This window comes from Podarcis pityusensis, assembly GCF_964106645.2.
Source record: "Podarcis pityusensis genome assembly, chromosome: 2".
In the NCBI taxonomy this organism is placed as follows: domain Eukaryota; kingdom Metazoa; phylum Chordata; class Lepidosauria; order Squamata; family Lacertidae; genus Podarcis; species Podarcis pityusensis.
The window spans coordinates 2,964,326-2,983,472 of NC_138029.1; the positions used below are offsets into that span (position 1 = coordinate 2,964,326).

At 46.5% G+C, this 19,147-nt stretch overlaps 1 protein-coding gene across 5 annotated transcripts in view; it reads right to left on the reverse strand.

Moving 5' to 3' along the window:
- Positions 1-1,992: 1,992 nt before the first annotated feature.
- COL5A3 (collagen type V alpha 3 chain) overlaps positions 1,993-19,147 on the reverse strand; it is a 121,912-nt gene continuing 104,757 nt past the window's right edge. For 4 of the 5 annotated variants that reach the window (XM_080989583.1, XM_080989584.1, XM_080989586.1 and 1 more), the window contains 19 exons: positions 17,511-17,564; positions 16,281-16,334; positions 15,927-16,034; positions 15,035-15,088; positions 14,612-14,665; positions 13,474-13,527; positions 11,302-11,355; positions 10,732-10,839; positions 9,877-9,930; positions 9,239-9,292; positions 9,044-9,151; positions 8,900-8,953; positions 8,444-8,479; positions 7,757-7,810; positions 7,380-7,638; positions 6,518-6,630; positions 6,217-6,285; positions 5,750-5,986; positions 1,993-3,537 (listed from right to left, as the gene is read on the reverse strand). In XM_080989583.1, coding sequence (XP_080845709.1) covers positions 3,391-3,537; positions 5,750-5,986; positions 6,217-6,285; positions 6,518-6,630; positions 7,380-7,638; positions 7,757-7,810; positions 8,444-8,479; positions 8,900-8,953; positions 9,044-9,151; positions 9,239-9,292; positions 9,877-9,930; positions 10,732-10,839; positions 11,302-11,355; positions 13,474-13,527; positions 14,612-14,665; positions 15,035-15,088; positions 15,927-16,034; positions 16,281-16,334; positions 17,511-17,564 — 1,725 coding nt within the window. In that variant the 3' untranslated portion in view covers positions 1,993-3,390. Of the gene's footprint in view, positions 3,538-5,749; positions 5,987-6,216; positions 6,286-6,517; positions 6,631-7,379; positions 7,639-7,756; positions 7,811-8,443; positions 8,480-8,899; positions 8,954-9,043; positions 9,152-9,238; positions 9,293-9,876; positions 9,931-10,731; positions 10,840-11,301; positions 11,356-13,473; positions 13,528-14,611; positions 14,666-15,034; positions 15,089-15,926; positions 16,035-16,280; positions 16,335-17,510; positions 17,565-19,147 lie in introns of those variants that run through there. The other variant, XM_080989587.1, reaches the window with a different exon arrangement.

Here is a 19,147-nt window from a genome sequence, read left to right on the forward strand (position 1 = left end):
GGATGCAAACCAATGGCTTCAAGTTACAAGATAGGAAATTCTGACTAAACGTCAGGAAGAACATTCTGACAGCAAGAGCTGTTTGACAGGGGAATGGCATCCCAGGAGGTTGTAGACTCTCCTTCTTTGGAGATTTTAAGCAGAGGTTGGATGGCCATCTGTCATGGATGCTTTAGTGGATTTTCCTGCATTGCAGGTGGTCGGACTAGATGACCCTTGGGGTCCCTTTCAACTCTACCATTCTATGCCCATAAGCCTCACTCCCAATTCCCTCACACATGATATCCACATACACACATTGTCCTGGCCAATCCCTGTGTTGAAAAGGGAAGATCTGCAAGTCCCTTCAATCCATGTTGCTTATATGCCAAAAGAACATTATGTTCAGTGAAGAATCCTGATTTTGTAAGTGTCCCAGATCACATGGAGATTTCTACCTGTATTCAAGGAAATGCAAATACAGGGATGTTTGGGGATGCACAAGGGCACTGGGGGTGGGTGCACCTCATCCGCAAATACAATGTTCATGTGCTCAGGCAGATGACTGAACACAACTGCCTCTGCCTCTGATTGGAAGCACTGCCATCGTCTCTCTCTTTAAAAAAATTACACTTTGTAAGGTCATGTCCTGGTGTTAAAAAGAAAAATGAGCTCTTCTGAATCCTGATTGCAATTAAGCCCCAAGAATTGCCAAAAATGAATAAAATGAGTAAGTTCAGGAAAGTGAAGGAAGTGACAGAAAAGAAATATTAGAATTTAGGCCTCTATCTACAGAAATATTCATGTCACAGTTAACTGCTAAAACTAACATAGACAGCAAGGTTGGATAGAGGGATTTGTCCTACATCACATCTTTTGTAAGAGAGGCATTCTGCGGTGAAACTTGCCATGGGGAGGGTGGGAATGGGAGAGAATCCTAAGTTTTAGCATGTTTGTTCATGCCTGCTCAGAGCCACTGTTCCCCATATGCTACTTCCTCCCACTGCTTTCGCTGCCAATAGGGAATCCTGCCACGAATATGACATTGACCTCACAGTGCTATTTAGCCAATCAGATCTGGCCATGGACTGACATCATGGAGTGCATATAAAGCCCTCAATTTACCTCCCGCTGAATAGGAGAAGGACAGACAGAATTTAATTCTCTTCCTAACAGCGCTTCCTGCTGTGACATTTGTCTACTGGCATTTCACTTCTCCTAAATCCTCTCTGGTTGTGCATAGTTACCCATGGGGGGGGGGGACTGAGAAAAGGAGCAGGTGCATTGTTTGTGTAAATAACTCCGGGGTGTACTTTGGTAATTTTTGGTAATATGGCACCCTGAGCGAGGCCAAAATTTGGCACCCCCAAGTGGATCTTTTCAATTATGGATCTTCTCAATTTTGCACCCACCTCAGCTTGGTGCCCTGGAGGGTGGGAACTACCCACACCACCCTAAATCTTGCACTGCATGTTCCATTTTAGTTCAGCACTTGTGCTCATCTCCCAAGGAAGCTATTTTAGCCATGGACTTAAACTTATCTGTCAAGTCCTGCCAATACAAGTGGTGCTGATGCAGCAAGTATAGCCACCCTCTGAACTCTGGGAGGGAAAAGCACAGGGGTACGGGATCTTTGGTCCTCCAGGTATGGTTGGACTTCACTCCCATCAGCCCTAGCCGCTGTGGCCAATGAGCAAGGAGGGTCACAGTTGGAGTCTAGCAATATCTGGAGGAAAAAAGGTTCCCTATCCCTGACTTAGAAAATAGCCCCTTGTCTTGAGAAAGGAAAACACATCTGCTTTTAATCAAACAGAATCCTTGTTACCAAGCAAAAGAAGAGGGAAGCCATGAGGTCATCTGCGATGTTTTTGTCATTCCAGAAAGCCAACAGGCAAGGAAACCATCCTGGAAGCCTTTCTATCTAGCTTTGAGTTCTGTTTTTGCACCTAGGCAGTCTTGGCTTGGCTGGTGTCTCTTGAATAGCCAGCTGGCACAAAAACAGTGGGGCAGTCACACGCTCTGAGGATTTTAATACAGATTGTTAGATGATACAAAAACACACACGCACACACGCTCACAGATAAACACACATATCCACTTGGCGCCACAGCCTGAGATACAAAGAAAAAGCATACAAATAAAGGCTTTTAGCACCAGAGTTTGAAGGGAGGTCAGTGCCAAGGGATGGATGTGGGACAGCACAGAAAACAAACATTTCAGACTTTTGTCCTGCGTCCACTCTCAGGAGCTTTGGTCAACAGGAAGCTGGCAGACATTCAGGTTCTTTGATAGTTGGGAACTAACTAGCACCATATCATCACCCTTCCGCAGAAGGACAGGAATGTCAGAATCGCTAGCCATATCTTTCAGGCATCTGTCAAAAATGGGGAGAGGGAACAGAACCCAGAATTCTTCACTCTCTGCCCAGCATGGACGGAATGATAGACAAGGGTGATAAAGGGATGGAGAGCTTCCTCTTATTTCCTATTCCCAGCATGAAAGTTCACAGCTGGGATTATTAGAAGGACTAAAAGTGGGGGTGGGGAATCCTCAGCCCCGTCTCAGCTCCCCGGACTTTGTGTTGTGTGCTACATGGGTACCATCTGGCACCAGAGCAGAAATAGACAAGAGTTAATAATGGTCAAATTGGGGCACAGACTCCAAGCGTCTAGGCATTTCTTGGTTGGGGGGCTGGGCCCCTCCCTGTCCCACTAGTCCCTAGAAGATCTTAAGAGGTTCTGTTGGGCCCAAATTATCCAATCAAAGTTGGATACCATTGTCATGCCCAGACACATATTTTTCAGTTAAACTGAGCTCAAAAGGGACAGCATAGAAGCTCTGGATCACCTATGATCAGTCCTTAAGTCTTGGGCAAAATTCGAACCTGAATCCTGTTCTGTGATCACCCAAGGAAGTCTTCCTTTCCCCCTATTCAGTTTGCACTGTGCCCATGTCCATTCACGGGAAGCTGTACAGATAGAATGGTCCTGAAGTCCCAGGTTACAAGATACTTTGGGAAGGTCTTAATGCCCCTGGGAACTTTATTTGGGAGGCAGGGGCAGGAGGTCAGCAGTGTGGGATGTGGTCTCCATTGCCCCCATCCCTGCAGGTGGCCAGTGCTGAGCAGTCAGTCCAGTGCTTCACTAAGGCGGCATAATAGCACCATTTGTCGGGGCCGCAGAAAGGGAGGGCCCTGGCTCAATCTGGGCCCTGCTTTGCTCCCCAAGAGTCCCAGCCCCAAGGGGACCTTGGCCGCATAAATAGGAGGCTGTCATCTGGTTAAATACAACGGCAGGTCTTTCCAGGGCTGGCTCATCTCCCACGCCCAACTTCAGGGAGAATGGAGCATTTTAGCTCTCTCTTTCCCCAGGGGTGGTTCCACAGTCTAGAGGGAGCTGTCCATCTTCAGGCTCAGCCGCTGAAGCAGACAGGCCCAAGCTCAAAGCCAAACTTCTGGTTGGTGTCCCCAAAATCCTGAACAGCCACATCGGCCAATGGAAGCTGCTCCACGCGTTGTGTCACAACCTGCAGAACTGTCCGCTCCTGGCCTTTGCGTACCTGGAGGAGTAAAGAAGAGAACGTCAGGAGCCAAATCTTGGGGGAGGCAGGGGGTGAGAAGCCTGTGTAGAAGCCCTGAGACAGGAGTAAGGAAATCACGTGACAAGGCTGGAAGAGCACATCGGTGGGCAAAGTAGCCACATTGTGGGTGCTTGCTGTAGGGAAGTTGATTGTGGAACAGAGCATGACATGGTTTCACTGGAGGTTTTGGGAAAGGCAAAAGAATTCTCTTAGTCAGAGAGCCATAAGATCACTGAGTTAAGGAGGGGGTGGGGGCAAGCAGGCAATGGCCTTGAACCCACAAAGACAAGGTGGTCTACTCAGAGAGGCAAGGGAGAAAGCTATCTAACTATGGAAATAACCAGTGCCAACACACATGCCAGGGCGTGTATCTCTCACTGAGAAGGATGAATTGTAGAATTGTAGAGGGGGAATATGTGAGCCTTTTCCTGGGAGACAGAGTAGGCACATCTCCATGAGGAAGAACACTAACAAGCAACCTTTCCATACAGAGCGAAGGACAGTTTGTGACATCACAAGGAGTCCGCCAATCATCTCCTTCTGCTATATTTGCAGGCCCAGGAATTCCAGGCAACAACTGCCAGCTGGCCGAGGTTTCAGAATATAAAACAGATCTGTTAAATCTCAGGCTGTCAGGAAGCTTTAAAAAAACCCAGGACACCTGCCAGATGAGGAGTTGACAAGCCTCTAGACAAAGCAGCAGCCAAGAGAAAAGAAAGGTGGGGCCTTTGCCTTGATTTTATCCCAGGTGAGATAAACCAACCTGCAGAGAAATTAAGGCTAGTTACAAAGGTGGTAACTGAACCCTGTGTCTTGACTGTACTGCTTCAGACTGCAGGAGTGGGTCATGTCTTCCTCTCTCTTTCCATCTATTTATCTTGCAGGGTTTCTCCAGAGCTAAGCCCTCTGACAAATGCTTTGAGTCTGCCATCAAGCAGAGCACAATAGAAGTCGCAGGCAGTGGGTGGGGGTGGGGGGGGTGACTTCCTGTTCACCTCAAGCAGCAAAGGCCAGACAGTAGTCTCACTTTGCCTTCGTTGTTCAAGGTGTGTGTGCAATTAAGAAAGAGACTGACTAGAGCCCTATTTATAGGAATCCCTGGGTATTTCAGCCACCCCACTCTGCTAATTACCATGGGCCATTCACAGATCACTTTGTTGCTCTAGACCAGGGGTCAGCAAACTTTTTCAGCAGGGGGCCAGTCCACTGTCCCTCAGACTTTGTGGGGGGCCGGACTATTTTTTTGGGGGGGGGGGATGAACAAATTCCTATGCCCCACAAAAAACCCAGAGATGCATTTTAAATAAAAGGACACATTCTATTCATGTAAAAATACGCTGATTCCGGGACTGTCCGCAGGCCAGATTGAGAAGGCGATTGGGCGATTGGGCCGGATCTGGCCCCCGGGCCTTATTTTGCCTACCCATGCTCTAGAGAACTGTGCACTTCACCCCCATTGCCTAATGATGCTTAAAGGTAAAGGTACCCCTGATCCAGTCGCGGACGACTCTGGGGTTGCACGCTCATCTCTCTCTATATGCTGAGGGAGCCGGCGTTTGTCCGCAGACAGCTTCCAGGTCATGTGGCCAGCATGACTAAGCCACTTCTGGCAAACCAGAGCAGTGCACGGAAACGCTGTTTACCTTCCCGCCACAGCGGTACCTATTTATCTACTTGCACTTTGACGTGCTTTCGAACTGCTAGGTTAGCAGGAGCAGGGACTGAGCAATGGGAGCTCACCCCAACGCGGGGATTCGAACTGCCGACCTTCTGATCAACAAGCCCTAGGCTCTGTGGTTTAGACCACAGCACCACCCAAATGCTTAATGATATGTTATTCTAAGCCAGGATTGGTAACCTGTGGCTCTGCAGCTCTCATCCAGCACCAACCAGCAGAGCCAATCTATCATACTGAAATACATGTTTAAACATTAATTTTCATGCAGATATTTATAATTACTGGAGAAATGAGATGGAAGAGATCTAATAGGTAAACACATGCAAAAGTGAGATGGACCAGAAAGTGAGCTGCCCATCCATAAGAGTGACCCTCCCTTTGCAAGTCATGGAGCTCCTCCCAAATCCTGGGGTGAACATCAGTAGGCCCTGAGACAATCTCCAGAGATATATAGGGAAAGGCAAGCCTGACGTAAAGACATGGTCACAGTGGAGCAGAAGGCCAACAACTTACCTGGCAGCCATCATATAAGGCTTGTACAAGGGCTTCTGTGCTGTTGTGCATCAGCTCCACACCATTGAAGGCAAGAAAATGCAAAGCCCGAGTGTGGCTGTTGGTGTCGGCCTCATACCAGGCAGCCACATTTTGGCAGAGGAGGGTGAAGTTTTGGTGTGCAATGCCACTAAGCAGGCGCAGAAATGTGAGCTGGGTAACCTGCATGGGGTTGCCATCTGCATCCACATAGGAGAACTGGTAACAGAAAGAAGGAGATATAGGGGTGGCCTGATTAGGCCAAATGGTGGAAAGCCGCTGTATACTCTTCCTGCTATGATTATCCCCCCCCCCCAAGCACACCTCGTGGGGATCCACTTGGAGTTTGATCATGGGAGATCATGGGAGACAGGGAGAAGCACTGCATGCCCTTCTCAGACTGCTTCCAGGAGTCATCAGGGGTGGCAAAATGGAAGGAAAAGCCCTACCTTCTTGCCCCTCTTGAATGTGCTGAACCAGCTTCCTGGTTGCTCCTTGCTCCAGGCAGCGAGTCGCACCTAGGGGCACAGGTTGCGTATTGGTTTCTCATTTTAGGACTTTGAATTCAGGTTCCTGAGCCATGCATGTATATAAAATCAATCCTTTGCATAGACCTTTCAATGAACAAACTACTTTACAATCCTTATTATATTCATCTAGTCCTCATTCTACTTGTTCACAACACACTATGACCACAGCTTCTGTCCTTTCCCTCGGCCATCCCTAATGATACTGAGCACAACTACTTACTGCCTCAACTTTCTTGTCAGGAAATAAGCAAGTTTCCCCCCCAGCTGTGAAGTTGCAGAAAACTCTGAAGGCATCTCGGCTGCAGCCTTGGTTTGGGTCAATCCAATATTCACCTGAAGAACAACAAATGGACAGGTGTCAGTGCAGGAGAGGCCAGGGAATCCTTAGGGGATGATTATGTTCCCACTGCAACTAGGAGAAGTCAGAGGCCCAAATGAACGCTTGGAGATTGCTAAACCTCTTCCTTTGTAGCTGGATTTAAACAGCTTGTTTTTTTTAAGAAAAAGTTTAAGGACATGCGACTACTGCTAAGGCAAGCACCATGCTCCCAAACCTGCTTGGAGTGGGGTTGGGATTGCACCCACTTGGAGAAATCAGCCTTGAAGCTGGGCCAATGTTTCCTAGCCAAAATACCTTCCCTAGCCCTGAGGCACCTCATTTCTTGAAAATATCCAAGAGACGTCACAGTGGTTTCAGATGTGAGCCTTTGCAGGAGAAACCACCCACAGAGTTTTCAGAATCAGCCTTCTCTCTGATATGTTAGTTTTGTAGGTGTAGGGATTTTTCTCCTGCCCCGCTCTCCCTCTCCGGTGGGGATATTTTTCAATCAGGCAATTCCCCCCTGAGTCTGAAATGGGATTACTTATATAGCACAATCAAAGTGCACACTTTGCAGACTAATGAGAAGAAGGTCCCTGCCCCCACGGCACTTGTAATCTAGCATTCACCACGGGGGAGGCAAGATAAGAAGGCAGGAACAATTTCCTCCTCCTTCCTGCCAGGCTGGAACTGCAACAGGTACAGACCCACTCCCTGCTCCCTGTTTAGCCCTGGTTATGCCCCGGACTATTCTTCATCTCACCATCTGTGAGGTGGGGGTGGCAAAACTGAAGCTCCTTGCAAACCCGGGCTGGGCTCTCCTGAGTGCCCAGTGGACACCGCATTTGCTCCACTTCATCACGCAAGGAGCTCAGGGCTGCCAGGACCTCTGCCATCCCTTCAGCATCGGGGTCGGCATCCATCTCCCCGGGTGCATCTCCCTGATCCCCGAGCTCCCAGTCGCGGCGGCTCTTGCGGCCGCTCTCCAAAGGCAGGGGCTCCCGCAGCTCAGCAGGTCGACCCTAGGAGTGGGGGAACCAGAAGCAGGGAAGGTGTGACGTAAGGGACAATGGGAGGGGGGAGGAAGTGGGTGGTGGTCCCAGGATAATCCCTTCCTCCTGATTCTCTACCGTCACTCACTGGTGGCCCTGGGGGTCCTGCAGATCCTGGATCGCCTTTTGGTCCAATAGGCCCCTGCAGGACAACAGAACAGAGCCTGAGCACAAATTCAGAACCCCTTCATCTCAGTACACGTAGGCAACGCCTAATGGAAATTGTAGGGGAGGACCACTAAGGCCCTGTTCCTGAACACTAAAAACCCCACTTGGCTCCCAAACTTCGGATTTTGTGCCTTTGTTCTCATAAGGTGACAGACCTGCATCTAGGCTGTACTCATGTGGCAATTCTAGCCATTCCCAAGACTGAATACTGCATACAACAGTATTCTTTCCACAGAGAAAACTAGACTGGAATCCTTCCACCCAATATCCAGTTTTCCTGGTGAAGGGTCTCTTCATCTGCAATCATGGCAGCTTCAACCAACAGTGAATAGTGAAAACTAGCCTTTAGAAGCTGGGGAGGGGAACTAAGCAGCATTCCCATGAGTAAGGATTTCAGTGTCCCTGCCCACTGTTTAGATTTTTAGTCCCTTCCTATGGCTACTTGAAGCATAATAAATTATATACCAGCCAATCTATGCAATGTGGGCACATTTATTACCATTATGTAGGCTGAAGAAGCCAGCTCTTTCTACTAGTATATGCAGCCCTGGGGCAAGTTCCCACCTTCCTCTGGCCCACAACACCTGTTGGAACTTGAGCTACTCACCGGTGAGCCTTTGCTGCCTTTTTGTCCCAGAGGTCCCTGAGGAGATAGAAAGGGGGGGGGGGTGAGTGAAAGGGAGCTTGCAGGGCACCCTCTGTCTGGTGAGATGGCCCCAGAAGCAAGGTCGGGATTGTGCATCAAGGGGGATTAGGAAATACAGAGGGGTCAGGGAGGAAGCATGTTTTAATGTGGCGGCGGAGCAGAAATGTTGCAAGGGAAATGCATCTGTATGAATAGAGAGGGACACTGGAACAAAGAAGAGGCGCCTGGGAACCCATAAGAATGTGAAGGCTGGCAGACATGCATTGCCCTGGGGAAGAGGATCTGGGTACCAAACAGGGCCTCATTTCAGGCATCACTCTGGTGTGGTTCTCTTGAGGAACGTGTACAGAGATCTGAACTGTCACGCACTGGACACTGACAAGAATCCAGGATGAAGTGGTTGGTGGTGGTACTTACTGAGAGGCCAGGAGATCCAGGTGGGCCTGGGGGCCCCAAGGGTCCAATGATTCCCTATTGAGGAGGAGACAGCATCAGCCAGAGTCCCTTTTCCCAGCCTTCTCCCAACCCCCCTCCATCTGATCAGAGCTCCCATCTACTCACGGGGTCGCCCTTGGGGCCTGGTGTTCCCTGGTTCCCTGGCAGCCCCTGGTCACCTTTCTCACCCATCTCACCTGGGGGCCCAATCAACCCAATGAGTCCTGCATGACCCTAGAAGGAAAGAGGAGAGATTTGGGAAGTTAGGGGGAGGAGCCAGTTGCTTGTTCCCACCAGGAAGCAGGTGCTACTCAAACTCACCTTCTCTCCTTTGTAGCCGGGATCACCTTTAAGGCCTGGGAGCCCCGTGGGACCCTGTGAACAGAAGAAGAGCTGCATCAGGAGCTCATCTGAGCTTCCAGACTCAGCGCAGGCCACAATCCAGTCAGGAATCAGTAGGAAGGTTTCAGATCATTTTGCCTTTTGCCAGATCATTATCAAATTGATGTGACTGAAATTTGACTCACTTGCTTGACATGATTTTTCATCCATGATGGCTGCTTCACACGCACATGTCATCAGCTCACAGCTGCCCATGGCTATGGGAATTCAGCCCAACTCGGTCCTGGGCTGTAGCTTTAGTAACTGCTCAATCTGAATGAGCAGCTGCTTTCCTCCCTTGCTTTTTTCACCACAGATGCCCAATGCTCATAATATACAAAGCAAACTTGGGAAACATATTTCACTGCCAGGCTGCTCTTTATTGTAGTTCCAGGAATATGCTTCTAGCACTGCTCTCCCCCCACCCAAATAAATACCCGTGAAAGACCCTTTCTATGGTGGATGGGGCTTAGTAAAGGAGTAGCATGGAATAAACAGCTTCCATTTTAAAAGTTCCAGAAGAAGGGAAGCTGTTGTCTGATTGTCCTGCCCTGGACCCTCCATTTCCTGCCACTCACCACAGGCCCTGGTGGCCCTGCCTGGCCAGGCGCTCCCAGGAGACCTTGTTCACCCTAGGGGAGAAAGAAGGGCAAAGTGAGAGACCACATAAGGAAGCATTATGCAAAGAAAGACACTTACACAGCTTTGAGCCCCACTGAAGGTGGGGAGGGAGAGACTACAGAAAGCACGCCTATGAAGTCAAAGCAGATATAGTGGGGTTGACATGGGGATGGATGGATGGAGGAGACTATTTCTAGTCTGTGCCCTTTCCGCATGTGTCTACTATTTCCACATTAATCTGCAATTCTTAAAAAAACCCACTTCTCTATATACATTAAAATATGTATTTAAACACAAAATGTTAAACAAAATGTTAATGTTAAACTCCCCCCCTCAAAATATACATTTTGAACTGCATTTTTTATGTGTTTTAGAGCCAAGAACTAAGCTGGGACATTCAGGAAGTGTGAAACCGGGATGCTCTGAAAGAGGCGCGGCGCACGACCTTTGTAGGATTGTCTTTCTTCTTCTACAGAAAGAAGGAGAAAAAACTACATCTGTAACACCTTTTTTGGGTTGTTGTTGTTGTTTTTTAAGTTCCTTTCCAAAAGTTAAGATTTTTTGCACCTTGCTCATTGCCAAAGTTCTCTTGGCATTAGGGAAATGCTGCTTTTTCTTTTTTTAAAAAGAAGGTAACTTAACTTCACCTGCTGCCTGGAGTTTAAATATAATTGTTTCTGGTCCTCTCTGAAGTGAAAATGTTGAAGAATAGTTTTCCACTCTCTTTGTTGAAAAAATGTTTGGGGTCTAGTTTTCTAATTACTTTCATCCTTTTCCCAGACATTTGTTATCAAGTGAAGGAAAATACTCACAGCAGGACCCGGAATTCCACGTAGACCTTCTGAGCCAGGTCGGCCTGGGGGTCCCTGCGGACCCACAGGCCCCATCTTCCCCAGGGGTCCATCTGTGCCAGGCTCCCCCTGTAGACGGACAGAAAGGGAAATATATCAGCATTGTTTTCCGTTCTGCCCAGTATTGGACGCATGCAGGGAGCACTGTTTTCATTCCCCTGCAGTTTCTCTTCTGCCCAAAGCTGTTACTTGTCTCACAGTCTGTTGTGGCAAAATTACATAACTGATGTATTCACTGGAGTGATTTCCATTCCATGCAGTAAGCGGTCACCAGCACTTCCTACTCCCATTTCCAATCTTTGTCAGAATTCTCCAACATCCCTAATAAAAACCTAGAGGAGGGATGCTCAATTAATGCAAGACTGATTCAGGTTTCCAGCAGATGCAAGATGCACCATACAGCAGTGGCTGGTTTTGCACTATTATTTGAATAGTTATGCATCTTGAGTTGAGGGACTGAATTCCACAGAGGGAAACAGGAGAAGGAAAAAACACAGTGGGGAGGAAACCCAGGACAGTGTTCTCTCTTACCTTGGCTCCTTTCTCACCCTGTCGACCTTCACGGCCAGCTGGCCCAAAAGGTCCCTGGAACAGAGCAAGAGAATCACTGCATAAAATGGTTTGATGAGCAACTTTCCTCCCCTCCTTCTAGAGAAAGATTGAAGTCCTATTCATTCTCAAAGTCCTATTAAATCCAATTATGTTCTGAACATATGCTTTTTCAAAAAACATATTGTCAATTAAAAACAAACAAACAGGTCAAATGGAGCGCCATCTAAACCTTAGTGGAAACACATAGCCCAGGGAATAGATACAGGAATACAAATAAGAAAAAACAATGATGGAATTATAATGATAGAACTATAATTAGTGATGAAATTATAGTGACTGTCCACACATCTATTTCTCTTGAATACATTTCCTAACTGAATTCCTGGGGTCTGTTGGTTTCTAGAACTACTCAAGTGATACTAGTTCCTGCCCCGCCCTTAGATCATTTGGGCTATGTTACTAGGTTCTAGTGCATGGGAAATCAGGATGGGTGATGAGCTAAAGTTGCCAAGCAGCAAGGGGGCCAACTTGAATAAAAAAAAATTGGGGGGGGGGCAGGTAAGCCTTGCCCCATATAATCGATCACATGACATGGTGCATGCATATCATTTGAATGGTAATGCCTATCAACTGGGGGGGGGCTGGCCCCCTCAAATATTTTATTGGGCAGCCAAAGGGACCTCAGCCCCTAGGAGTTGACTCCTATGCCAAACAGGCACCTTTGAATTTGACTGGCAGTCCCCCTACTCCTGGATAGATAACCACAAGTTCATGAGAGTCTTGCAAGTCCTGAATTAGGTGACAAATAAGTAAGTAATGTCAAGCAGAGAACAACACAATGGCACCCCTATTGCCAGTGGGCTATTCAAGAAGGTTGGCACTATTTGGATTAGGAACCCTTAAATGCAGGTTGAACCTGAGGAGACAGGTCAACCTTCTAGTTATTCACATGACCAGTTGGTACCAGAGACCAGAAGGCTCCCAAGCAGTCTGGAAGATGCAAACAGCTACATAAAAAGGTAAGTGATCTTTAACTGGACAAATGTAGCATTCAGGGCTTGGGACTTTAATCTTGACTATCTAGCCCAGACCACCGCGCTCTAACAGCTGCTCTGCGCCAGCACTTCCTCCTTGCCTTTGCTGGATAACTAAGCATGGTCCTGAACCTACCAACCTCTAAATCAACACCACAGTCCTTGTCCAGGGTCTCATGACCTTAAGTTTTCCATCTATTCTGGAACCTACTGCTCTCAGTCTTACTTGGAGCATCAACTCCTCTCAGATGTATGAAATGTAAAGGATCAGAGCACAGATTGTGTGGAAGTATATGGCACAGACTCCCCTTTGTGGATGTGGCAGGAGAGGAAGAATGAGCACACAACACCAGAGGCACGGCCAATAGCCCTGCTCCCTCTTCCCTGCATTAGTGGGCACTACGCATGGCAGGGAAGAACTGAAGAGGGCTCTTGTTTTGGATATATGTACATAAGTATTATTTAATCCACCCTCAAATTCTGTTTTAGCTGCCTTACAACACACACCCAAAAAGTAATTAAATGAAAATGCAAACCAATGTATCGTCTGAACAGTCTTTTGGTAACAAACTTTAGAAGAAGACCAAATGTACAGAGACATTAGCAAGGACCAAGGGCTCATTCCAAGGCTGGATCCATGACCTGTTTCAGCAAGAAGTTCTGGAGCTCTGCACTGGAACTGGAACACCTTTTTTGCAAAGTTTGTTTAGTAACATGTATTTATTAGGCCAGGATTCTTTTTTATGTTTTGTTTTGTTTTTGTTACGGACTAGATCAAATTCTTTATGCGGGCATGCACCTGATGTGCAACAGATCCACACATCTACACAAGATGAAATTGTCCGCCATTGTGCAGGCTTCCTCTAAAACCATGAGATGTAGGAGCATACTGTTAAACAACACAGAAAACTGACAGCCCAAATCTCACGAGTGATTTCTTCAAAATCATGCTCCTGAGTTCAATGGAGAAGCCTCCCAAGTATTTATACATATAATTTCAACCAAAAATTTAAATCCTTTGGCATTTATTTCGAAGGTGTAATCTATGTAAGCAATGTAAATGAGAATGTGCTGCTTCTTAGACTTCCCTCTCACTGGAAAGGCAGCCCCAACGTACCCTCTTTCCTGGTGATCCAGGAGGACCTGGCTCCCCAGAAGCTCCAGGGGGTCCCTGGAAATAAAACAGAGTGGATTATTATTTCAACCATCACATCATTCAGGTGAGGGATTTCTGGTGGCAGAGACAGAAAATCTCTTGTAAAATCAGCACAACCCTCTACATGTCAAGTCAGAAGTAAACTCTATTGAGCTCAATGAGACTTACTCTCCAGCAAGTCCCATTGCCAGTGTCTATGGGAGTGCCACTGTGTGTAAGGGTACCAGAATGTTGAACTCGGACTTGGAAGAGCAGGGTTCAAATCCCCCCTCAGCCATGAAGCTCACAGGGTGACCTTGGGTCAGTCACCATCTCTTAGCTTAATCCAGGGGCAGTCAATGTTTTTATCCCTACTGCCCACTAACACATCCTTCTTGATGGTAAAATTTCCTTACCGCCCACCAGTGCTCAATGGAAGGAGGATTCAGCTTGTTCAGTAGAACCCCCTACTGCCCACCTAGAATCCTGAAACGCCCACTAGTGGGTGGTAGCGACCAGATTGTCAACCCCTGGCTTAATCTACCTCACAGGGCTGTCGTGAAGATGAAATGAGGAGGAGGAGAACCATATACACCACCTTGAGATCCTTGGACAATAAAGGTGGTACATAAATGTAATAATTAAAAAATTAAAAAGAATGACAGTCAGTTACCACATGAAATGATATTATTTGCCTTTATATTTGCACCAGCCCTAGGTAACAGTATCAAGCAGGTGTGGGAAAACTTTGGACCTCCAGATGTTGCTGAACTACAGTTCCCATCATCTCTAGCAAGCATAGCCAAGGGATGATGGGTATTGTAGTTCATCCACACATGGAAGGCCAAAGTATCCCCACACCTAGTATAAAGTGAGAAAAAATGCAAAGAGTGAAAGCTTCCTACATCACAGATGTTTAAACTCTTTGATGAATGTCAACTCATTGTGTTTCTTTGGGTAGAGTAACTATGAAGCAAACCAGTTTAACTATGCAGTGAAGCAATACTCAATGTATGTCACAAACTACAGACAGGTGCTGTTTGGCTACTGACCATAGGGATTTTTTAAGAAGCCAAACAACAACATAACCAATGTAGGGTAATATATCTGCCATACTCACTGGAAGTCCAGGATCCCCTATATCACCTTTCTCACCAGAAACTCCATCCAGACCCTGAGCAGAAGAAGACAGAAGCGAATCAGAACCTATCGATTCTCACCTGGGAACAAGTTGCTTTAACTACAGAGAACTGCAACAAAATGTTGCAGCATTGAGTGCTCTAGTTCAGGGTTCCAGAACCATTCCCTCATCCCTCAGTTTTCCATTTTGGTTCCAACCAGCCAGCATTTTGTGGTCACCAAGCATGCTCAGATCTCCCCAAACGCCCCCCCCCCATCATTTTGATATTTAAGTTTTCATCCAGTGCTGGAAACTGAGAAGTAATGTCTTCAAGACTTTTCTCATTCTCCCAATAAACTGGGATCCATCATCCAAAGCCAGATACCAAACATGCAGTGGCTCCTTTCAAATTCAGATACTCACTGGAGGACCAGGGTCTCCGGATGGGCCTGGGTCACCTGGGAATCCTATTGGACCCTGCAATGGAGGGATAGGAGTGGTGAATACCAGGCTACAAAAAGCACCAGTTCTCTAGAGAGGAAACCTAGAGAAGTCCGGACGGCACACAGGGGTGAATCTACTATGAAACTAATGGAAACAACTATAGTCCACATTGCTTTAAAAGTGTATCATGCATGTATATTATTCTGTGAACCACCCTGAGATCTTGTGATGAAGGTGGTATATAAATTTGGTAGGTAAATAAAAATAAAATACATAACATTTCCCCAATTTTCATCCCCTCCATAACTCGAAATTTATAATGCATAGGAATCTTTTATCCACATCAGTGACTTTGACATGTAAGATAATCCAGTACAGCAATTTTAATCAAAATCAGAAGTGTAGTCATGAATTAAAAAAAATAATCCAAAAAACCCCTGTGGTGATCTGTTGTTGAACAACCTAACAGTGGTTACCCAGACCTCGTTGCTGGTTTCAAAGGGGCCCCCATAACAGTTCAAGTTTCAGGGCCCCAGAAATGCAGGTCCGTCACTGATTGCACAGTTCACTGGGTGATGGGTAAACATACATTCCTGCCTTGGATTGTTCTGCCTTGTGCCAGAGGTAAGAACAAACAGTTCTTTTGTCTCTTCTAGTAATGTTCCATGGCTCTTCTCTGAGTGTCTCTTTGAAGCTATAACTCTGCTCAATGGGCCTCTGTGGTGCCAGTTTCATTGGAATCTGTTATGATCATAGGACTGGGTGATCAGCAGGGCCAGGGAGTTTCTTTGCAGCTCTTTGGGAGCTAAACTGACACATCACTGAAGAAAGTAGCCCTTGCCATTTTTCAGTTCCGAAGTCAACGACTCACCAGGTTCCCCTTGGCTCCATCCTCTCCTGGGGGGCCCTTCTTTCCAGGGGGCCCTGCAGCTCCGGATTGGCCAGAATCTCCTTTTTCACCAACATCACCCTTCACCCCCTGCAAATTCACACAGAGAGACGCCAATCAGATGGGGATGGGATTTAGGATGGGAACAGACTTTGCAAAAGCAGCTTCTCATGCTGCTCTTTTAATCTTAGTAAAGAGAGTCACATCTCTGCTAAGTGACTCAGCCACAGTGATTTATCCAGCCTTAACAGAAGCTGGGTTGGAGCAGACATACTCCAGGAGAGCTCCGGGGAGGGGTATTGCATTCCCCCCACCCCGTTTCTCTCCCAAACTCACTTGCCGGCCTGGCTCCCCTGGAGGTCCAGGGTCTCCTGCTTCCCCTGCTTCACCCTAGAAGAGGAGAAAGAAATGGAAATCTCAGTCCAGTCATGCTGCTCTCCGGTTCCAACCTGGAACGGCTTTTCAGAAAATGTGCACTGACATATTAAAATCCCTCCATCAACACAATTTTAAAAAATGAAAAGACCCAAGGACCTATTGACACCTTTTCTGGATGCTCCTTTTCCTATCTGATAGGGTAGTAAAGTAATATAGTCACTATTCTATGAGCTGGTCTCTGCTAAGAGAAGGACGCATCTCTCAGGACTCATCCAGGGCTTATGTTGTCCAGCTAAAGCTGCTCCTGAGCACTCAGTTGGAGCAAGCAGCAATTGGGGTTTTTCCCAGATTGCCATTAGTTCTGATATTTCGCTAAAGAGCAGGTTTTTCTTTGGAAAGGAGCAGGGCAAGGGGGGGAAACCACTCAGACCCATGTCCAGAAAGTGCGGGTCAAGCAGGAAATGGCTCAGTTCCCATTTCTACCCAGAATGACATGGAAGGAGATGTGATTTCTCTGATCTGTTTCAGATGCATGATTTGGAAGGAGATTGCACTTGCATTCATGCAAAGGGAGCTTCTTGTGTGACTCTGCAAACACAGCCTTCTGTCTCCAAACAAACATTCAAGAATTGGGATCTGGAGGACTATATCTGGGATCAGGAGGACTATATCCTGAGGCAAGTTTCAGCCCGAGCGCCTCTCACTTTGTAAACTGAGCATGGCTCTTCTGAGAAAGTTTTCCCTATCTCCCAGTTTAATTATGCACCTCATGACCCCCAATTTGCTCTATGGTTTTCTCTCCACATGCCAGCATCTAATGCACACACATAAACAACACTTATAGCCCCTTTAACACCTCCAGCTTTCAAACAGCTCCCATTTTGTGCCTTCCTAAAACTTACTGCATTTTCTCTGTCCTATTTAACCCACAGTTCCCTGCACCTGGCAAAATACTCTGCTGCTGGAGAGAACAGCATATCTGCATGTGCTGCTGGTGAAGAGTCCAGTCATCTCCTTCCCTTACACATTGAAGGATGCCTTTCTTGTTGCTTCTACCCCCACTATGCAAGCACCCTAGAGAAAAATCCCATGGCTCTGCCAATGCTCTGCATCCTGCTTCCAGTCCCTGAACTCACCACAAAGTGCAGAGAGCAGCCCTCTTCCCCTAATATCTTGGCTTGGACTCACCTTTTCACCAACAGCACCTGGCTGTCCCAGCCCACCAGGTTGCCCCTGTGGGCCCTGGAATGAAAAGAGACACATTAAGACAAAAGCACACCTTAGACAACCACAGTAACCTCCCTTGTCAAATCTTATAACCTGTTTGAACAGTTCAGGACTTTCCCCACCCACTAATATTTAACCAAATATCTTCCATCCTGCAACTTAACTGTTAGCTTCCCCCTCAGACTCAGAGAAAATAACCAACACTTATTATCTTTAGCCCTGTTTCAATGTGATGATCAATATATGCAAAATATTTCCTAACCCTGATACTCCTCCCTATGCATACAGGTTGTGGTATAGAAGTTGGAATCATTTCCTTCTTTGCAGACACTTCTGAATCTGGGCACTTGCCTAAATGCTCTTGGAGGTCCTCGTGAGTTTACTTTACATGCTATTTTATCCTATTTATCCTCAACAGTTGCAGCTAATGAGACCTACTGGGTGTACTCCTCTGGTGGTATCATCTGTCCATCAAATAAGTACAGCATAGGCATGTGAAAAGACATTCTTGGTGGTGCAGTGGATTTTTATTTTTATGTATTAAATTTGCTTAGCAGTGCTACTGATAAAGGGGAAGGCTGATTTTTTAAATCATTAATTATTACTATTAATTAATAATTATAACTATTACCTTGGCTATCATTTTAGTTATATGCTGGGTTTATTGGCAAAGTTCACTAATCTGATTAAATTATTTGTTTTCTACCTTTAGATCCAGAGAACCTTCAAGAACCCATGTTTTATGGCTCTGTTTATATTGCAGCTAGAGCTATTAGAATGATGGCATAAAAACCCAATCAGTAAATACCATGGTAGCCACCCACCACTTGATAATGGTTTGAAGTTGTCATTATAACTTCATTTAATTACCAATTACCACACATCATTACCATGTAGAGGATTACTCATGCTGTGATAAGTACATCATAACTATCATGTAAGCAGAACATGTGACCTCACCACAAGGAATCAATGCACTCAGAGCATAGGATCATAGAACTGTAGAGTGGGAAGGGGCCCTGAAAGTCATCTAGTCCAGCCCCTTGCAATGTAGGAAACTTTTGCCCAATGTAGGGCTCAATCCCACAACCCTGAGATTCAGAGACTTGTGCTCTCCCAACTGAGCTATCCACATCTCTGGCATGTGACACAACAGGGGTAGATTGAGGTGGATACACACTATGTTTTGCTTTATTATCTGTCCTGCCATTTTATGCAATCTATGGGGTTTTTGGTTTTTTGTTTTTAAATCATACAATCAATTCATAGTATTCCAACAACAGTGGTATCAGAAATCCTCACATCCTTCTCCTCAGCCCCTGAGCTCAGCCTCTACAGAAAATCAGAAACAACAGAGTTCCATCCATCCAGCAAATTCTGGTCCATATGCTGGTGCTCCCACCATTCCCCAGGGGAGGAACGAGTCCAGGAAGTGTCTATCCAGGGTGTTTCGATTGATGAAGAGGCCCTTTTCCATTCCAGCTGGTCATTAAGAACTACAGTGTAACTTTAAGAATGCATGCCTGAGTCTCCTTGTTTTCCTCTGCTCTCCTCATCCCCCTTTCCTTTTATGTTGAGTCTTTTAGACTGCAAGCCTG